The sequence below is a fragment of the Phaseolus vulgaris genome, chromosome 3 (genome assembly GCF_000499845.2).
Source record: "Phaseolus vulgaris cultivar G19833 chromosome 3, P. vulgaris v2.0, whole genome shotgun sequence".
NCBI classification, from domain to species: Eukaryota; Viridiplantae; Streptophyta; class Magnoliopsida; order Fabales; family Fabaceae; genus Phaseolus; species Phaseolus vulgaris.
This window is the reverse complement of record NC_023757.2, coordinates 37,190,412-37,207,877: the sequence shown is the minus strand read 5'-3', so window position 1 is coordinate 37,207,877 and position 17,466 is coordinate 37,190,412. Positions and strand designations below refer to the sequence as shown.

At 30.3% G+C, this 17,466-nt stretch overlaps 1 protein-coding gene and 1 long non-coding RNA gene across 2 annotated transcripts; both read left to right on the top strand.

The window, feature by feature from the left end:
- The first annotated feature begins 2,486 nt into the window (after positions 1–2,486).
- Positions 2,487–5,631, top strand: LOC137807443 (eukaryotic translation initiation factor 5A-2). Its single transcript, XM_068608090.1, has 5 exons — positions 2,487–2,697; positions 4,344–4,466; positions 4,578–4,634; positions 5,122–5,196; positions 5,290–5,631. Exons 1-5 carry the CDS (start codon positions 2,575–2,577, stop codon positions 5,392–5,394), a joined length of 483 nt encoding a protein of 160 aa, XP_068464191.1. The 5' UTR covers positions 2,487–2,574; the 3' UTR covers positions 5,395–5,631.
- A 217-nt stretch (positions 5,632–5,848) lies between these two features.
- LOC137807444 (uncharacterized) lies at positions 5,849–6,322 on the top strand. Its single transcript, XR_011080519.1, has 2 exons — positions 5,849–5,978; positions 6,061–6,322. It is a non-coding gene; the product is annotated as an uncharacterized lncRNA (long non-coding RNA).
- The last annotated feature ends 11,144 nt before the right edge of the window (positions 6,323–17,466 follow it).

The window sequence follows — 17,466 nt, the reverse complement described above, 5'->3', positions numbered from 1 at the left end:
ATTAAAAAACAATAAAAATATTTAATATTAAAATTGAATTTTAAGTATAATTTCAATATTACAAATTTTTTAGAAATCAACTTTAATCATGATCTGATAAAACTAATAAATTATCGTATGAATTTAAATATTATGAATTAAACTTTAACTCTAACTTAATATTAATTAACAAGTTCGTTCATAAAATAAATTTATACCATTTATATGCTATATACTATAAAATATTTTTAATAAATATCTAACATTAAAAAATATTATACTTTAATAAAATAAATTAAAACGTGCAAGTGTCACTATTATTTTTTAATTTTAAATTTTGGCATTGAAATTAGTTAAGTATATACTTCCAAGTAAGTGATGCATCTTCATTCTACAAGATGCATGATTATATATATATATATATATATATATATATATATATATTAACGATTAATTTTAAACTAATAACTAGAATGAAGTATATCCATCATTAAAATGTATTTTTATTTTATAGCCGTTAAACATATTTTTTTGAATACTTGTTATTATGCTTTGTTCCTTTGTTGTTAACATTGCAATTATTTTGTTTTAGTTTTAAATTAAATGTGTTTGGAAGACATGTTAACTAGAATACTTTATCCCTTTGGGTAATGATAAAAAAAGAGAAGATGAGATTATTGAAATTTCTGTGTAGTCTTCTTCCAACAGTTAAAAAATCCCTTTGGGTTTATACATGTTTTACTGCAGCAAAAAAGATGATATCAAAAGTATAGTATTTGCTTATCTGCCAGAGAATTTTATGGGCTTTGGCCCTTTTGTCACCTAATGACACTACACGGTCACATTCACACCACTTTAAAACTCTTTTCTCAAATAATATTTCTATTGTTCCATAACATTATCATCCCACCTTCAAACCCATTCACATAAACATTAAAGTTAAACATAATTAAGGATTTCGTTTAACTTTTTTAATTATTTAAACTATTTTTTAAAATGATTTTGCACTACTCCACAATAAGTTTTCATTTAAAATTTATCAAGATTCTTTTTTCCAAAGCAAGTTTTCTATAAACCACAAAAAACAACTAAGAAATAATTTCTTATCTCCTTCTCTTCTGTGGTCCTAGTTCAAGGATTGAAATAATGCTAGATAGTAAACTTAATATGAATATGTGTTTTCTTTATTTTATTCAAAGAGTAAAAATAATTTTTTGAAAATACAAATCAAGTACATACTCAATAATCATAGTCAAATTTGAACTTTCATCATTCACCTTCCTTTTAGGGAATTGATTTTTTTTTTTAAATTGATTGTGAGTTTAAAATGAAAATGGGTTGAGATGGTTACTATTAATACTTAGTGTTATTCTTTACTAGGTATCCAAAAAGAAAATACTATGAACTTTTTTATATCAAATATTGTTTATTTTCATTTTTTAAATTTTAATTTAAATTATTTGAAAATATAAACCTAAATAAAATATTAATTTTATTTAAAATTATATAATAATTTTTTTGAAAATAAAGCTGATCTTTCTACTAAAACATAAATTTAAATAAGTTGCAAGTATAAATTTTACAAAGTTCACCTTTTTAAAAAAATCATAAATCTAAATAAAAAACATAAATATATAAAATTAAATTCTAAAAATTCTTTGATAATTAATATTTTTTTATCACTTAATTTTTAAAATATTTAAAGAAAATTAACTTACAATAGGTAATATATATCCACATACCATTATGTTTATACCTGCTCAATAAGAAGTATTTAATTAAATTACCCATACTCACCATCCATAAATATCTATTTAATATTAATTTCTAATCTTGCCCAAACATGTTATCTAATATTCATTTGGATTATTGAGTTTCTATACTTTCAGCAAATGTTTGTTGTCTCTTTTCTTTGTCGATTTCTTTTATTGGGCTTGGCCCAATTGAAAATAAGAAAATGTTGTTTTTACTTTATCATCAATCCAATTACAGATTGTCAATCCAATAATGCATGTTTTGATTTGATGCTGACTGGACTAAATATTGTGCATTCTTCAAGTTTTTTTTAATTAGCATAAAATATAAAAATTATAAATTAAAATTTATCAACTATAAATTCAAATTATAAAAATCATATGAATTCAAATAAAAATATATAAATCATCTTTAATTAATACTGTGCTTTATATATGTTTTTTTAAATTGTTAATATCAGCTTAGTTGTTCATTTACCACAAACGTTCAAAATTTAGAACTAAATAAAAACAAGTTCATAATTTAAAATAAATAAAAAATAAAAATTGTTGAGTAACAAATACGAAGCAACTGCTAACAGAAGGGTTAGCTTGAGGAGAGAATTAAGGGAGAGAATATTATGCAAACAAATCCTAATTAAGTTAGGATTTATGAATGATAATGAACGGCTACGATTGGATGTAAAAAAGTGAATTAGGTGAGGGTAATCTGGGGATTAGCATAAAAACACGGGACCACACTACCGAGTGAGTAGTAGTGACTCTTCTTCTTCACTTCTTCTTCTTCATTTTGTGTAGTTTTTATTCTCTGCGCAGAGAAAAAAGAGAGAGAAGCGTGAATATGTCTGACGAAGAACATCACTTCGATTCTCACGCAGATGCAGGAGCATCCAAGACCTATCCTCAGCAGGCTGGTACCATTCGCAAGAATGGTTACATCGTCATTAAATCTAGGCCTTGCAAGGTTTTCTATTTTTCTTCGTTTCTTTTTTCATTTACACGATTTTGTTTGCACGTGGATTCTCTGACTGTGATTTTCACTCTGATCTCATCTATTGCATCGAGCAGGAACTCAACTCACTTTTTTTCTGAGAAATATCGATGTAGAGTCTGTTTGTTTGTTTTAGATTCGATGAGTTATTTATTTCCTTAGATAGATTTTGTTTTGTTTAAAGGAATAAATAATTTGGATAGGAAGGAAGTGATTTGAGAATAGTAGGTTTTTAGATTGATTTGTATTAAAATATTATGAAAGGAAGTTCAGAGTTTCTGTTGCTAAGAAGGAAGTAGAAAGTGGAAAGAACCGAGAAGCTTGGAACGTGAGATGAATTGTTTTTATTTGATCTCGTCTTTAGTGGAGAGATGATGTGTTGTGAGTGACGATAGATGCGAATAGCGTGCACTTCGCATGATTCACGTATAGGATTGTGGATAACAGATATTAAGGAATAAAGAAGGAGAAAGTATGAACAAAAGATGAATGGATGATGCAGATGAAGATTTAACGAGAGTTTTTTATGTGGAAATATCCTATTGGTGTTTTATGGTGTGAGTATACCATTTAGTGTGGGAGGGCACACTGATTGCTTTGCTTGATCTTTTGTCCTTACTCAAAATAAAATATAGAATGTGTCCTATTTCAATTTTGTAATGTCTAAATATGGTTGCTTTGTGCCTTTACATTGCTCCACTCTCCTCCTGATTGATGGCATGTCTTTTCAATATTTTTGTTGGCGCATACAAGTATGCCTTTTCAGGTATATTAATGTATAATGATCTCAAGGGCTACTGAACAATTTGCACCTTTTTATCAAATTGTTGATACCAAATGAAACTCAAGAAATTGCGGCGTCTCACCCATAATCCTAACACACAAATGTAAATATGCTTCAGAAATATGTTCTTTAATATAATAGCAACCTATCCTGCATAGGTGCTCATTGATAGTTGCTTTATCCTTATTGGATGTGTTCGGTTCCATTACTTAGTACAAATGAGTCTGATAGGAACTACAGTACTGTGGGATGCCCAAGTCCTACATCGAACTGTATTGGATGTTCGTTTGAGTATTTAAGTGTTAAAGTTCTCACCAGATGTTCGTTGGAGTATTTAAGTGTTGAAGTTCTCACCCTTTAATAGTTAGCCTGTGAGGGTGGGTTTCCTAAGTGATTGGTAACTTATCAGAGCCCATTCATGACACCCAGTTTTCTTGTTTAGTTCTTTAGTTTGTCACTAAATACTATGAACTTCAGTTTCTCTCCTTTCAAAACTTGCCTTTTCTTTAAATAATTTTGCTACTTCAGTTGGAACATTATGATTTATCAACAATGTATTTATGTTATAAATTTAATATTTTATTATTTTTGTTGTTATTTTTCTATATATATGATCTAGTTCCCTCCCACGCTTTGGTTCTAGCAAATTTGTCATTCTATATAAAATATTTTAAGTATTGCTGTTATTTGTCTGTTATTGTTGAGCTCATCTAATGTGATATGATTTTGGTCGTTGTTGAATGTTATTTGTCTGTTATTTTGATCTGAGTTTGAGATAGCCAGTTAAGTAAACAACACTTTTGTTCATCTGTTGGTTTTCAATTTATCTTAACAGGTTGTAGAAGTTTCTACATCAAAAACAGGCAAGCATGGACATGCTAAATGCCACTTTGTTGCAATTGATATTTTTAATGGGAAAAAGCTTGAAGATATCGTTCCATCATCCCACAACTGTGATGTAATAATACTGCATTCACTTATGTATTTAATATTTGCTAGTGATGCATTTCAATCATAATTGCCCTTTTTTGCTAGTGATGCATTTCAATCATAATTGCTCTTTTTGCAGGTTCCACACGTGAACCGCACTGACTATCAGCTGATTGATATATCTGAAGATGGCTTTGTAAGTTTTCTTTTACTTCAAACTCCAGGTGACGTGGAATTGTTTTGTGGTTTGTAAAATGAGAAAGAGAACGAGAGAAATTTTTATCAACTACATTGCTGGGATACCATCTTCTAAGATTTTAGATTATCTTTTCTTGAAGGTTGCTTAGAAGATAAATACTTCCGTCACATGGAGAAACTTGAACCTCACATTGATTCCACGTGTTTTTATTATAATTTTTTTTTATTTGAAATCTTTACATTCAATTCAAGATAAGATCCGATACCTAATCCAAGATGCCTTTGGGTGCACTTCCAAGTTGATGTATTTCTTAAGTCCAATAATTTAGCTTGGTTAAATTAAACAAGTAAAAGGATGCTAAATGATTACCCTCACTGTTAGCTTAAAAGCAAGAATGTCACCCGCAAGAAAAAGCAGTTGGATTATTATGATTTTTCTCAGAGTAGCAAAGCATTCTTAACCAATTGCTGTGGATTTCTTTTAGGTGAGTCTGTTGACTGAGAACGGAAATACCAAGGATGATCTTAGACTTCCCACCGATGATTCGCTGCTTTCTCAGGTGTCTTGCTAAAATCATTTTATTTTAAGACATGGTTTTATGCCGAATAAGAACTATGTCTCATTAATTGATTTATTTTGCTTTTGTATGTAGATTAAAGATGGTTTTGCTGAAGGAAAAGATCTTGTGGTTTCTGTCATGTCTGCTATGGGAGAAGAGCAGATCTGTGCCTTGAAGGACATCGGTCCCAAAAATTAAAATGATGCTATGGCTCTAGCTATAGCTGATAGCATGCTTTTTATTTTTATGTTGCTAACAGGTAGTATTATATTTCCGTTGCATGTGTGCAAAATAAATTTCATCAGATGGAAATTTGCCTGTGCTTGAAAAACTTAAATCCTTGCACAACAACGGTCTTGGATTGGATGAAATTCTCATAAATGTCCCATGCTTATTTGTTTTTATTGAGTTTAATATATAATCCTATTGCTACTCTCTGCACTTGTCAGATGATACACATAAATTTAGGATAGTGACTGTAGTGAATTTCTGGATAGCCATCTTCGTTTTGGGATTAGTGGTAAAGTTAACATCGATTTTTAACTATAATTCTACTTCCTATCCTTTTTATAATAAAAGGTGATAGTATTCATAATTTTCCCTCCATTTTCTGCGTCACATTTATTATCTCATCTCGTTTGTTTCTGGCCTTCTAATTGTAGAAGTTGTACAAACCATGAGTAGGAATAAAGTTTTTTCTAATATATTAATTTAGGTGATGTCTACGATGAACACCTGCTGCTGCTAAAATGGTGCACAATTGGAATTACCTTGTACAGCTGGTAATTGAAGTTATCATCATATTTGCCTTTAACATACCTTCGGACATGTTACAAGACTCAAGTTACTGCATATTTTGAACAGGTCTTGCACTTATCAAATGATAAAGTGCATTTTTCTTCTTCAAGAGGTTTCGTAATTTACGTCTACCTTTTAGACATATAATTCTTCACCAATTTGTAGCAATTTCCATTTCTGGAATACCCGTAATAGAGATGTGACCTCATGTTGCAACGTTTGATCTAAATCATAATCCTGACCAACACAATAATGTATCCAACGGAATTCATTAGCAATTCCATACTTTGAATTTTTAAACTACAATATTAGCATTTCCTGTTCTAAACATATGGATCATGATAGCACAAACTTGGCAATGCTCAAAATGTTGGAGATCATATTCTAATACTTGGGCCAAGTTTATCACGATTTGAAAATCATGTCTAACTTGGGTCACCAAAGTTGTTTGCCTTTTTATTTTTTCTTGATTTTTTATTCTCATTATTTAATTATTATAAATGATGCTATAAGATAGTGTGTCGGGAAGGAAGTTTTTTTGGTCGGCAAAACAATATATATTATATATACCAAAGTTATGGAGACTAATGTTATATTATATTTAAATTTGTAAGAGATATAAATATTATTACGGTCTGGTGAAAAAGTTGTTCAAGATATATATAAATATTATAATGTCAATGTTAATGAGATTGCAAAATCCTTAACTTACTTCACACATCATAGTACATTGCGTGCGAATTCAATTTGGTGTATGTGTATATTGTTATGTAGATGCCCAATCATCAAACAATTTTTATGGAGAGAAATATGAAAAAAAAAATCATTAGGTAAAAGAAATATTATTATACATGCAATTATTTTTATTTCATATTATATTTACTATTTTTTTAAACAATCTATTTAGATATAAATCATTTTTAAAAAAGAAACCCAACTTTTTTTCTAAAGTAAACAAATTTTCTTAACAAATTAACTACAAAACTCTATTTTATTGAGAACATAATTTGGTGACGGAAAATCTAGCTTATATTTTGAAAGATTGGATCATCCAAACATTTATTATTGTTCTTGAAATGTGTGTGCATTTCTTAAAATTAGATTTTTCGTTTCAACCAGGCATAAAATCTTCATTTTCCAACACGATGGTTGACATAGGAATTAATATATGCGTCTTCCATAATAAGATAGGAAAATAATAGTTTGATAATTGTTAGAGTTGTATATAATTTGTAATGTGGTAGAATTAAAAATAAATATATATAATAAAAAATAAATTTATAATTAAATAATATGAAAAAATATTAAAATAATAATACTGAGAATCGTAATATTGTGGTATAAAAAGTAAAAATTATCAATATATCAGTACCTTAACTTCATTTTTGAAGCTTGACGACTTTGCTTTACCAGTTGTTACAAAATTGGTGAAGACTATCATTACTCTTCTTAGATCACCTAAATTTTTCTTTGTTTATTGATCGATTTCTGATGAAGGAATGATTAGATATTTGAATCCGCTTGCTATTTCATTTAGCTTTGAAATCATGTATGAATTTGAGTTAAGAAAAAATATAATAATAATTCTGTGTTTAGTGTGTGATAGGAATAAGGTTCAAATAAATTCTTATAGAGCAGTTATTTCACAACTCTTTTTTATTGAATAAAGTTGAACGTTTCTGTTTCCTACAAGTTGGCCAAACTATGCCTCTTCACTGCAATTAATTTGACTGCTATACTATTCACATCTAATCAACATTTAATAATAACGATAATGAAATTGGTCTGAAACTGCTGCTTCTTTTGGATTTGGCTGCTAATGATAACACACTTGATAGCACGAAATAAAATGAAAATCATAAGCATTTGATTAAAAAACAAAGACATAGATACATGTGAAAATGAATAAATTAGTGAAATTTATTTACTTTTAATTTTATTTTTCTTTTTTATAATTAAAAAAACTAACAAAATCTATTAATTTTATTTTGGTTTACATTCCTCAACTACACAAGTCATATAAGCTAAAATCATAGTTATGGATGATCATATTGGTTAATCCAATATAAGTTAAAGATTTGGATGGACCCAATAAATTGAATTGAGTTGATAATCAAACCGATTACACAATTAACCAACTGTATTTTAAGGAGCAATCAAATTTTGGATTAATAGTTTTTTCAATCTTTTTTTTTAAATTTATATGTATCTTTTAAATTTGGTTATGAAACTATGTTATTCATTTTTCATTTATGAAAATAATTTGCTATTAATAACTTCATTTTGGATATTATTATTTTTCTTGTGTTTTGAAATTGAAACCAACGAATTACGTTGTTTTAAACCTAATTTACTATTTTCTATAACAGTATTTTATTATGATAAAAAATTTAATTAAGTTACTTTTGTCAATTTAAAATTACTGTCTTAGACGGAAATACATAATTAGTTTTTTATGTATATTTATTAATTTGTTTAATATATTTTGTAAAATTTATATGAACAACATCATAGAAACACAACACATATACATACACATAACAAAATTATATAAATTTAAAAAATAAAAAGGTAAATAAAGTATAAATCTCAATTAGAACATGATAAATAATAACATGTTAAAATTTGTAATTACATTATATTTATAATGTATGGTAAAATTATCATAAAATATTTTTTAAAAACGTACAAGTATCAAGTATGTCTCCATCGTAAACTTCTCACAACTTATGTCTTAGTCTACGTGAGAAGATCATCAATAAATTCATAACATCTCTTTTACTCAATGATTGTTAAACACTCTATTGCATAGATTGCTTACCACAGAGACTACTCATTACATTGACTCTATTTGTTACATAGACTGTGTCGGATTATGATTCCTCAATCATATAATGAAACGAGAATAATGATGATTAAATAATACCTGGTAGACCCGTGATCGTATGGCTGAGGGACGAAGACATGATCTTGATCGGGTTCCCCTTTAGGGTGTATCGCTTAGAATGGAATTATGTGAGTAGAGAGACAAAGAGATGAGAGGCTCGAAAATCCCTTTAGGGAATGAGTTTCGGCCGTGTGATGTTAGAATATGAGAGTGTCTTCTTTAGTTGTCTGGTAATCTCTATTTATAATACACCCAAGGGGAAACCCTAATTATTTATGGTAATAGTAATTACGTCCATCAAGTAATTACCAATAATATAATAGAATAATTATGGTAATTGATCAATTAATAAGATAAATAATCGTGAGGTGCCACATAATATTCTTACATTCTCCCACTTGGCCAAAGGATTATTTATTATGAGCATTAGATAAGTCTGGCCAGATTTTAATACTCATTTTAGTCCTAAACTGTAATTGTAGCAGAGAAATACAGTCTTTGAATCAATATTCAACTCAAGACCCCCATTAATCATACTATAATACAAATTTAAAACTTAAGTAAATTTTAGGATCAATTGATAAGTAAGCCCTTTAGACTTTGATTTGTACAGTTAGTGTCTATGTATTTTTAGGCATGCATAAACATATTTAAGGACACACAAATAAAGGTAAATGAGGAAATTTTATTAAACATAAGTAAGTATAAATATGCTAAATAAGGTCTTTAGATAATCCCATCTTCGAAACATGTTCTTCGAATACTTTAGGTGGGAGACCTTTAGTCATCAGATCCGCAAGCATATTTTTAGTACTAATATACTCAACACAAAGCTTATTTTCCTCAACTCGCTCACGTACGAACAAGTACTTTGTATCAAGATATAATCCAGCGCCACTCGAACTGTTATTGTTCGAAAAACTAACGGCAGCTGAGTTATCACAATAAAGCTTCAATGGCCTGGAAATGGAGTTAATGACTTTGAGTCCAGCGATAAGATTTCGCAACAACATTCCATGACAAGTTGCATTGTACACTGCAACATATTCTGCCATCATTGTTGAGGTTGTTGTTAATTGCTGCTTATGACTCTTCCATGAGATAGACCCGCCTGCTAACATAAAGATATACCCAGAAGTGGATTTCTTGTCATCTTTGCATTTTGCAAAATCAGAGTCAGAATAACCCACCACTTCTAAACTGTCACTTCTCCTATAGGTCAACTTATAGTCTTTTGTGCCTTGTAGATATCGAAGTACTTTCTTAGCTGCTTTCCAGTGATCTAGACCAGGATTAGATTGATACCGGCCTAGCATTCCAGCAATGTACGCGATATCCGGACGAGTACAGACTTGAGCATACATAATGCTTCCAACTACAGATGCATAAGGTATCATCGCCATATGCTCTTTTTCAACCTCTGTTTTCGGACATTGAAAAGAACCGAAAACATCTCCCTTAATTACTGGAGCCACAAAAGGAGAGCAATGCTGCATGTTATAATGAGTGAGGACACGGTCAAGGTAGGCCCTTTGGGATAATCCCAAAATCCCCTTAGCTCTATCTCGGTATATTTCGATGCCAATAACATAAGCGGCCTCTCCGAGATCCTTCATGTCAAAATTATGCGAAAGTATGCGCTTTGACTCATGCAACATGTCTATACTATTACTTGTCAATAGAATGTCATCTACGTAAAGGACAAGTATAGTAAAGTTGCTCCCACTCATCTTGAGGTAGGTGCATTGATCCACTTGATTCTTAAGGAAACCTTGTTTCTTCATAACTTCATCAAACTTTATGTACCATTGCCGTGAGGCTTGCTTCAGCCCGTAAATGGATTTCTTCAGCTTGCTAGGTGTTCTTGACCTTCAGGTTTAAAACCTTCTGGTTGTTGCATGTACACGTCTTCATACAAGTCGCCGTTAAGGAAAGCGGTCTTGACGTCCTTCTGATGTAGCTCTAGATCAAAGTGAGCTACGAGGGCCATTACGATCCTTAAGGAATCTTTTCGAGAGACAGGTGAAAAGGTCTCTTGATAATCAATTCCCTCTTTTTGAGTGAACCCTTTTGCAACCAATCTTGTTTTGAAGCGTTCAATGTTTCCATTCTGATCTAGCTTGGTTTTGAACACCCATTTAGATCCTACGGGTTTTACTCCGTCGGGTAATTCTACCAGATCCCAAACATTGTTTTTCTTCATGGAGTCAAGCTCATCGAGCATGGCATTATTCCATTCAGAAGACTGATCACTAGTAATGTCTTCATTGTAAGAGGTAGGATCAGTATACCTTCCGGGATCCATTTCTGCTTCAGTCAGGTAGGTTACATAATCATCAAAATTAGTAGCAGTTTTAGTTCTAGATGACCTCCTGAGCTGATTAGCGGGTTCTGCATTGTACTGATGTTTGTCGTTCAGGGTGCCTTCATTCTCGGATGGATTCAGAGTAGCATCAGGTTCTGAGCGTGGAGTAGATGGTGCAGTGACGCGCGAAGTGGGTACAAGAGGAGTGATCAGAGGCAAATTAGTAGTTGATGTAGATCTTCCCCCGCCTCTTGTACTTCTAGTAAATCCAGGTAAGGATTGTCACTGCTCCCACTGATCTTGAAATCCTCAGGAAATGAGCATGCTTGGTTTCTACAATGCGGGTGACGTGGGAAGGACAATAAAATCTATAACCCTTTGAGTGATCGGGATACCCGATGAAGTGACAAGTTATTGTTTTCATGTCAAGCTTCTTTAAGAAAGAGTTATAAACTTTAGCTTCAGCAAGGCAGCCCCATACTTTCATATATCTAAGACTCGGTTTCCTTTCAGTCCAAAGTTCATAAGGAGTTTTAGGGACAGATTTGGAAGGAACTCTATTGAGTATATGAACTGCTGCTTTTAATGCCTCGGTCCAGAGGAATAAGGGCAAATTGGAGTTGGCTAACATACTACGTACCATGTTCATTAGGGTCTTGTTTCTCCTTTCAGCAACACCGTTTTGTTGAGGAGTACCGGGCATGGTGTATTGGTTCACAATCCCCTGGCTTTTACAAAACTCATAAAATGGACCAGGGGCTTGTCCCAAATCAGTATGTCTACCATAGTATTCACTTCATTTATCTGATCGCACAACTTTTATTTGAAGATCAAGTTGTTTTTCAACTTCAGTTTTATAATCTATAAAAGTTGTAAGTGATTCAGATTTTTCCTTAATGAGATACAAGTACATGTAACGAGAATAATCATCTATAAAAATGATAAATGAATTATGTCCTGTTATTCCAACGATGTTGTAAGGGCCACTAATGTCAGTATGAATAAGTTCTAATAATTTTGAACTCCTAGTGGCACCTTTCTTAGTCGTGGATGTCATTTTGCCTTTGAGGCATTTGACACATGTTCCAAAATCAGTGAAATCGAGAGATGGTAAGACTTCATCCTTCACAAGTCGAGATAAGAGATCTCGTGAAATATGGCCTAAACGTTGATGGCACAACATGGATGAAGTTTCTAAGTCTCGTTTTCTCTTGGTCTTTGTTAAGTTCTCATTAATATTATATGATAACAAAGATTTAGAGAAGCTATCATCTAGTTCTAACTTATAGAGACCGTTATCCAGAAAACCAGTACCAAAACAATTGAGAATTTAAAGAAATAGTAAGTTTGCCATGACCATGGGAAACATAAAAACCATCAATGTCTAACTTTGGTCCTGATACAAGATTTCGAGTAATTTCGGGAATATATAAGGTATCAAAAAGTTTAATACATTTTACAGTTTTCATAAGTAATTCTAAGGTTCCCACAGCTTCGACAAATAGTTCTTGTCCATTCCCCATCTTAAGTGTTCTTTGGTTTCTTTCCAGCTTCCGGATTGTAAGGAATCCCTGGATTGAATTGGTCACATGAACCATAGAACCAAAGTCAAACCACCAAGTATTAGTTGGAACATTTAAATTAAAGGACTCAATTATCATATTTAGATGATTACCTTTCTTAGCTAGTCACTCCTTAAAGCTTGAGCACTTAGACTGCTTATGTCCTACCTTGCGGCAGAACTTGCAGTAGGACTTGCTAGTGGATTTGTTAGAGCTGGAGGGTGCACTTACATCAGTTTTAGGGACCTTATTAGATTCCTTTTCAATGGAATTTGCCCTTCCGCTTCTTTGATTCAGTAGCCACGAGGTAAGCAACATCTGGTTTCTCCAGCTTCAGGCGCTCTTCTTCTTGAACAGTCATAGCAATCAACTCACTCATGGACCATTTGTCCTTCTGAGTATTATAGTTGACTTTGAAGGCTTCAAACGCAAAATGAAGAGAAGTCATAATGAAGTGGACTAGGAAACCTTCACTGATTTTCACCAGTCAAGGTCTTAATTTCCATATTAGGGGTTGGTTAGACGATGAATTAAGATACTTAGGCTAAGGAAAAAGTTAAAGTGACATAGGGAAACTTATATCTAAAGCAGACATAAGTAAGAACCATTATGATAATGAAGTTGTGATAAAATCTATTATAACATCAAAATAATAGACTAGATTAGGTTCTACTTAAATAATCAGCTTTCACTTTGGTTAATTACCAATTATTTAAGCATAATGAACAATTATAAGTAAGGTATGTGCAATAAGAATGTGACACATCATCTTTGGACAGAAGTGAACATTTAAGCTTATGCACATATTAAGTTTGCAAAACACAAGTTCCACAAACATCGTTGGACAGAATAGAAGTAATTGTGTTTTTAGGCAAATGTCATGTGAATATTTAATAATTAAGTGTACTCACAAGTAAGTGAAGGTGCTTAATTAGACTCAAATAACAAGACATAACCCATCATCGTTGGACAAAAGGGAGACTCCTGTTATTAAGTTTAAGCAAAAAATTTAATTTTAATTTTGTCAAACTTAATATATATATATATATATATATATATTTAAGAGTTTAACAAAATAAGTATTTTTTTTAAACATAATTACAGTATCATGAGATTTACCATATTTAATTCGATAAATAAAAGGAAACGCGTAAATATGTTACTCGTAAATCCGATAAGGTGAGTAGCGGAATATTAAGGATTTGATTTTAGATTTGGTCTTCAAAATTTTAATTAGATTGATATGTTTCCAAGTTTGACACGACTGCTATTTTCGAAAATAGTAATAATAATAATAATACCCGAAAATTAATAAGCAAGAATATACTATTCTAAATAAGGAAAAACTTGGAGACTAAGATATCAATTTTTATTTATTTTTTTAGGAAAACACAATCAAATCAAATCCATTCCTAATTAAGGGAATCAATTGTATTTCGAAAATTTGAATTAAGGAAAAATATTATTTTTGAAATTTCCTAATTAAGGGAATAATTAATTTCCGAAAATTCTTTATTCCTAATTTTTGAAAATTCATACAAACAACAAATAATGATGATGAACATAGAATCAAAATTAATTTCATTCCAAATAAGAGAATACTCACGAAAATTACGAAGAACACATAACATTCATATTAAATTTTAATTTTCAAAATCTTAAAATAATTATGGATCTCGAAAAAATTAAAATTTATTTTTATGATATCAAGGTGGATTTTCGAAAATAAGTGGTTCAATAATATACCAAAATAAAAACATCGAAAATCAATAGGTTGAATCAAAATCTTCGTTTCTTCCAAATTTAGGGAAAACGAAAGAAGAATCGATTAAGCAACATAAACGCTCTGATACCACATGTTGGATTAGGATTCCTCAATCATATAATGAAACGAGAATAATGATGATTAAATAATACCTGGTAGACCCGTGATCGTATGGTTGAGGGACAAAGACATGATCTTGATCGGGTTCCCTGGTAGACCCGTGATTGTATGGCTGAGGGACGAAGACATGATCTTGATCGGGTTCCCCTTTAGGGTGTATCGCTTAGAATGGAATTATGTGAGTAGAGAGACAAAGAGATGAGAGGCTCGAAAATCCCTTTAGGGAATGAGTTTCGGCCGTGTGATGTTAGAATATGAGAGTGTCTTCTTTAGTTGTCTGGTAATCTCTATTTATAATACACCCAAGGGGAAACCCTAATTATTTATGGTAATAGTAATTACGTCCATCAAGTAATTACCAATAATATAATAGGATAATTATGGTAATTGATCAATTAATAAGATAAATAATCGTGAGGTGCCACATAATATTCTTACTGATGTCACCCCAAATATCCACAACATGTCATAAATATATCATTGTCCATATACATCACATCTTTACTCACACATAAGTAAATGATCTCACCTTTATCATTTTCGGTCATATACATATCCTACATTAATCACATGCCTAAAGCATATACTATTAATTCATCAATGTATACATCATGATGATTATTCATTCTCATAACAACACACATATAAACACATGAAAACATGTTGTTTGAGGAGACTCTCGTTCCATAACTAGGAACAAGCTTCCTTACTTGAGCGGTCACTCACCATTTAGGTGAGATTTGTCTAGAGGGCATAAATTAATTATGTACTCCCCTCACCTAATTTATCGCTTGAGTGCACTGTTAATGTTCGAGCAATATACACATACTGATATTCTTCCAACATGTTCCAAAACTTTTATCATTGTTCGACTAATGCTAAAGTTACCATGATACCACTTGAGTACCCCAAACGTAGCTGCATGATTCTCCAAGAATATAAAACTCATGCTTATCGACCTCCTGCACCTCACTCAAACTTGTAACAAAAATACTTGGTATCTACCATACCTTGAGAGTCGAACATAATAATTGAGCGATATGCTTCAAGAAGGGAAAAAGTTTCATCTACATCTTCCTCACTCAAGTCACAAGTCTTTGTTTCAACTACAATGTCATGGTTTAAACACCCGTATTGTAACTCAAGTAAGAATGAACGATATTGAACAATGAGTGTAATCATTACACACCATTTATGCATCACTTCAATGATGATACATCAGTTGAACAATATTTAGTTTGAAAATTAAAAAAAAACCAGAAAATTAGTAATAATTCATCCAAATCATCATTCTAATGCATCAAGCACCTTGTCTACATTGTTTTCAACTTTCAATTGATTCATAAAAACATGCATTCTTCATTTCATTCCAAATAATGTTTTTAAATGTACATATATCAATTTTTATAGGCATATATTTAGTATTTTAGTTATCACACATTCTACACTTCTAAACAACCAAACCCTCAAATAAAAGAAACTATTATTTTCTCTTGCTTTAATTTAATTGATGTGTGTCTATAGATAAAACTTCACTTAGACATTTTCAAAAATCTCAAAACAATTCATATAAGCTTGAAAAAATGAATCCTACTTTAAGAACATTTTTTCTTAACAGAATACACAATAAAAAACAATGAAATATAAACCATAAATGTTTTACTTACGAAACACATTTGATTGGTACATTGAAATGTTTTATTTTTCTATCTCTTTTTAGCTATAATTTGGTAGAATAACCGTAATCTTAATTTTTTTCTATGTTTAACGAGAGTTTAGAGATAAGAGACGTAAAAACAATTATAATAAAATAAGAAATAAACCTTTTATCTATCGAATTTTAAATATTTATCTATTTAAAATTCATCTTAATAAAAACTAAAATTTTACATTATTTTTTAAAAATTAATTTACATATTATAAGTGTCGTTGTTCCTATTTTAGTGTTGAAATGTGATTTCTTATTTTAATTATAAATTCATTTTACATTTTCAAAAGGTTAAAAATTATTTATTATATTGTCTAAACATTATATTAAAATAATAAATATGTTCAAAAACATCTAGAGACAACATTAAAAACAATTAAACATGACCTTGAGTTATTTAAATGCAAGTCATAACTTAATAACATTATAAACACAATATTCTTAAATTTAAATTATACAATATAATTACTTGTAGATTATAACGAATTTTTTGCCAAGATATTTCGGGAAAAAAATTGTAGTTATGTACAACAATTATTTTACCAATATTTACAATAAACTTATTCCATTGATCATTTTTATTATTATTCAAATGACACAACCCATTTGAAAATAAAATAATAATTTTATTAAGTTCAAATATCAATGAAACTAATTTACAAGAATAAATAATAAAATAGATATAAAAAAACATAAAAAAAATGGAGAATTGTATAAAAATAGTTTAAAACTCAGAAAAATATTAAAAAACTTTAATTATTATACGTGTAACATCCATATTTTTTTCAATTTTTGATAAAATAAAAAGTAAACAATATATAATTAATATATAAATATATACAATTATCTTATATTGTATTTTCAAAAATATATTCTTCTTATTGGGGATTTTAATATATACAAAGTTTTAAAAACAAACAAAACATTTAAAGTAAAGTCATCTCATATTCGAACTGCTCGCTGAGTAACTCTATTACTTGCAACCTCATCTGCTCCCGTGTAAAAACAAGATCATAAAGAAAACAAAACACAATAAACAATAGGGTAAGTTAACTAAATAGAAAAAGTCTATATAATTTCAATTTCACTTTAACAAAACATAAGTCTCATAAAATTTCTCAAACC

Coding starts and splice junctions, on each gene's coding strand:
- LOC137807443 (XM_068608090.1), top strand. CDS start 2,575: ATGTCTGACGAAGAACATCACTTCGATTCTCACGCAGATGCAGGAGCA. Junction 4,467..4,577: donor CATCATCCCACAACTGTGAT/GTAATAATACTG, acceptor CTCTTTTTGCAG/GTTCCACACGTGAACCGCAC. Junction 5,197..5,289: donor ATGATTCGCTGCTTTCTCAG/GTGTCTTGCTAA, acceptor TTTTGTATGTAG/ATTAAAGATGGTTTTGCTGA.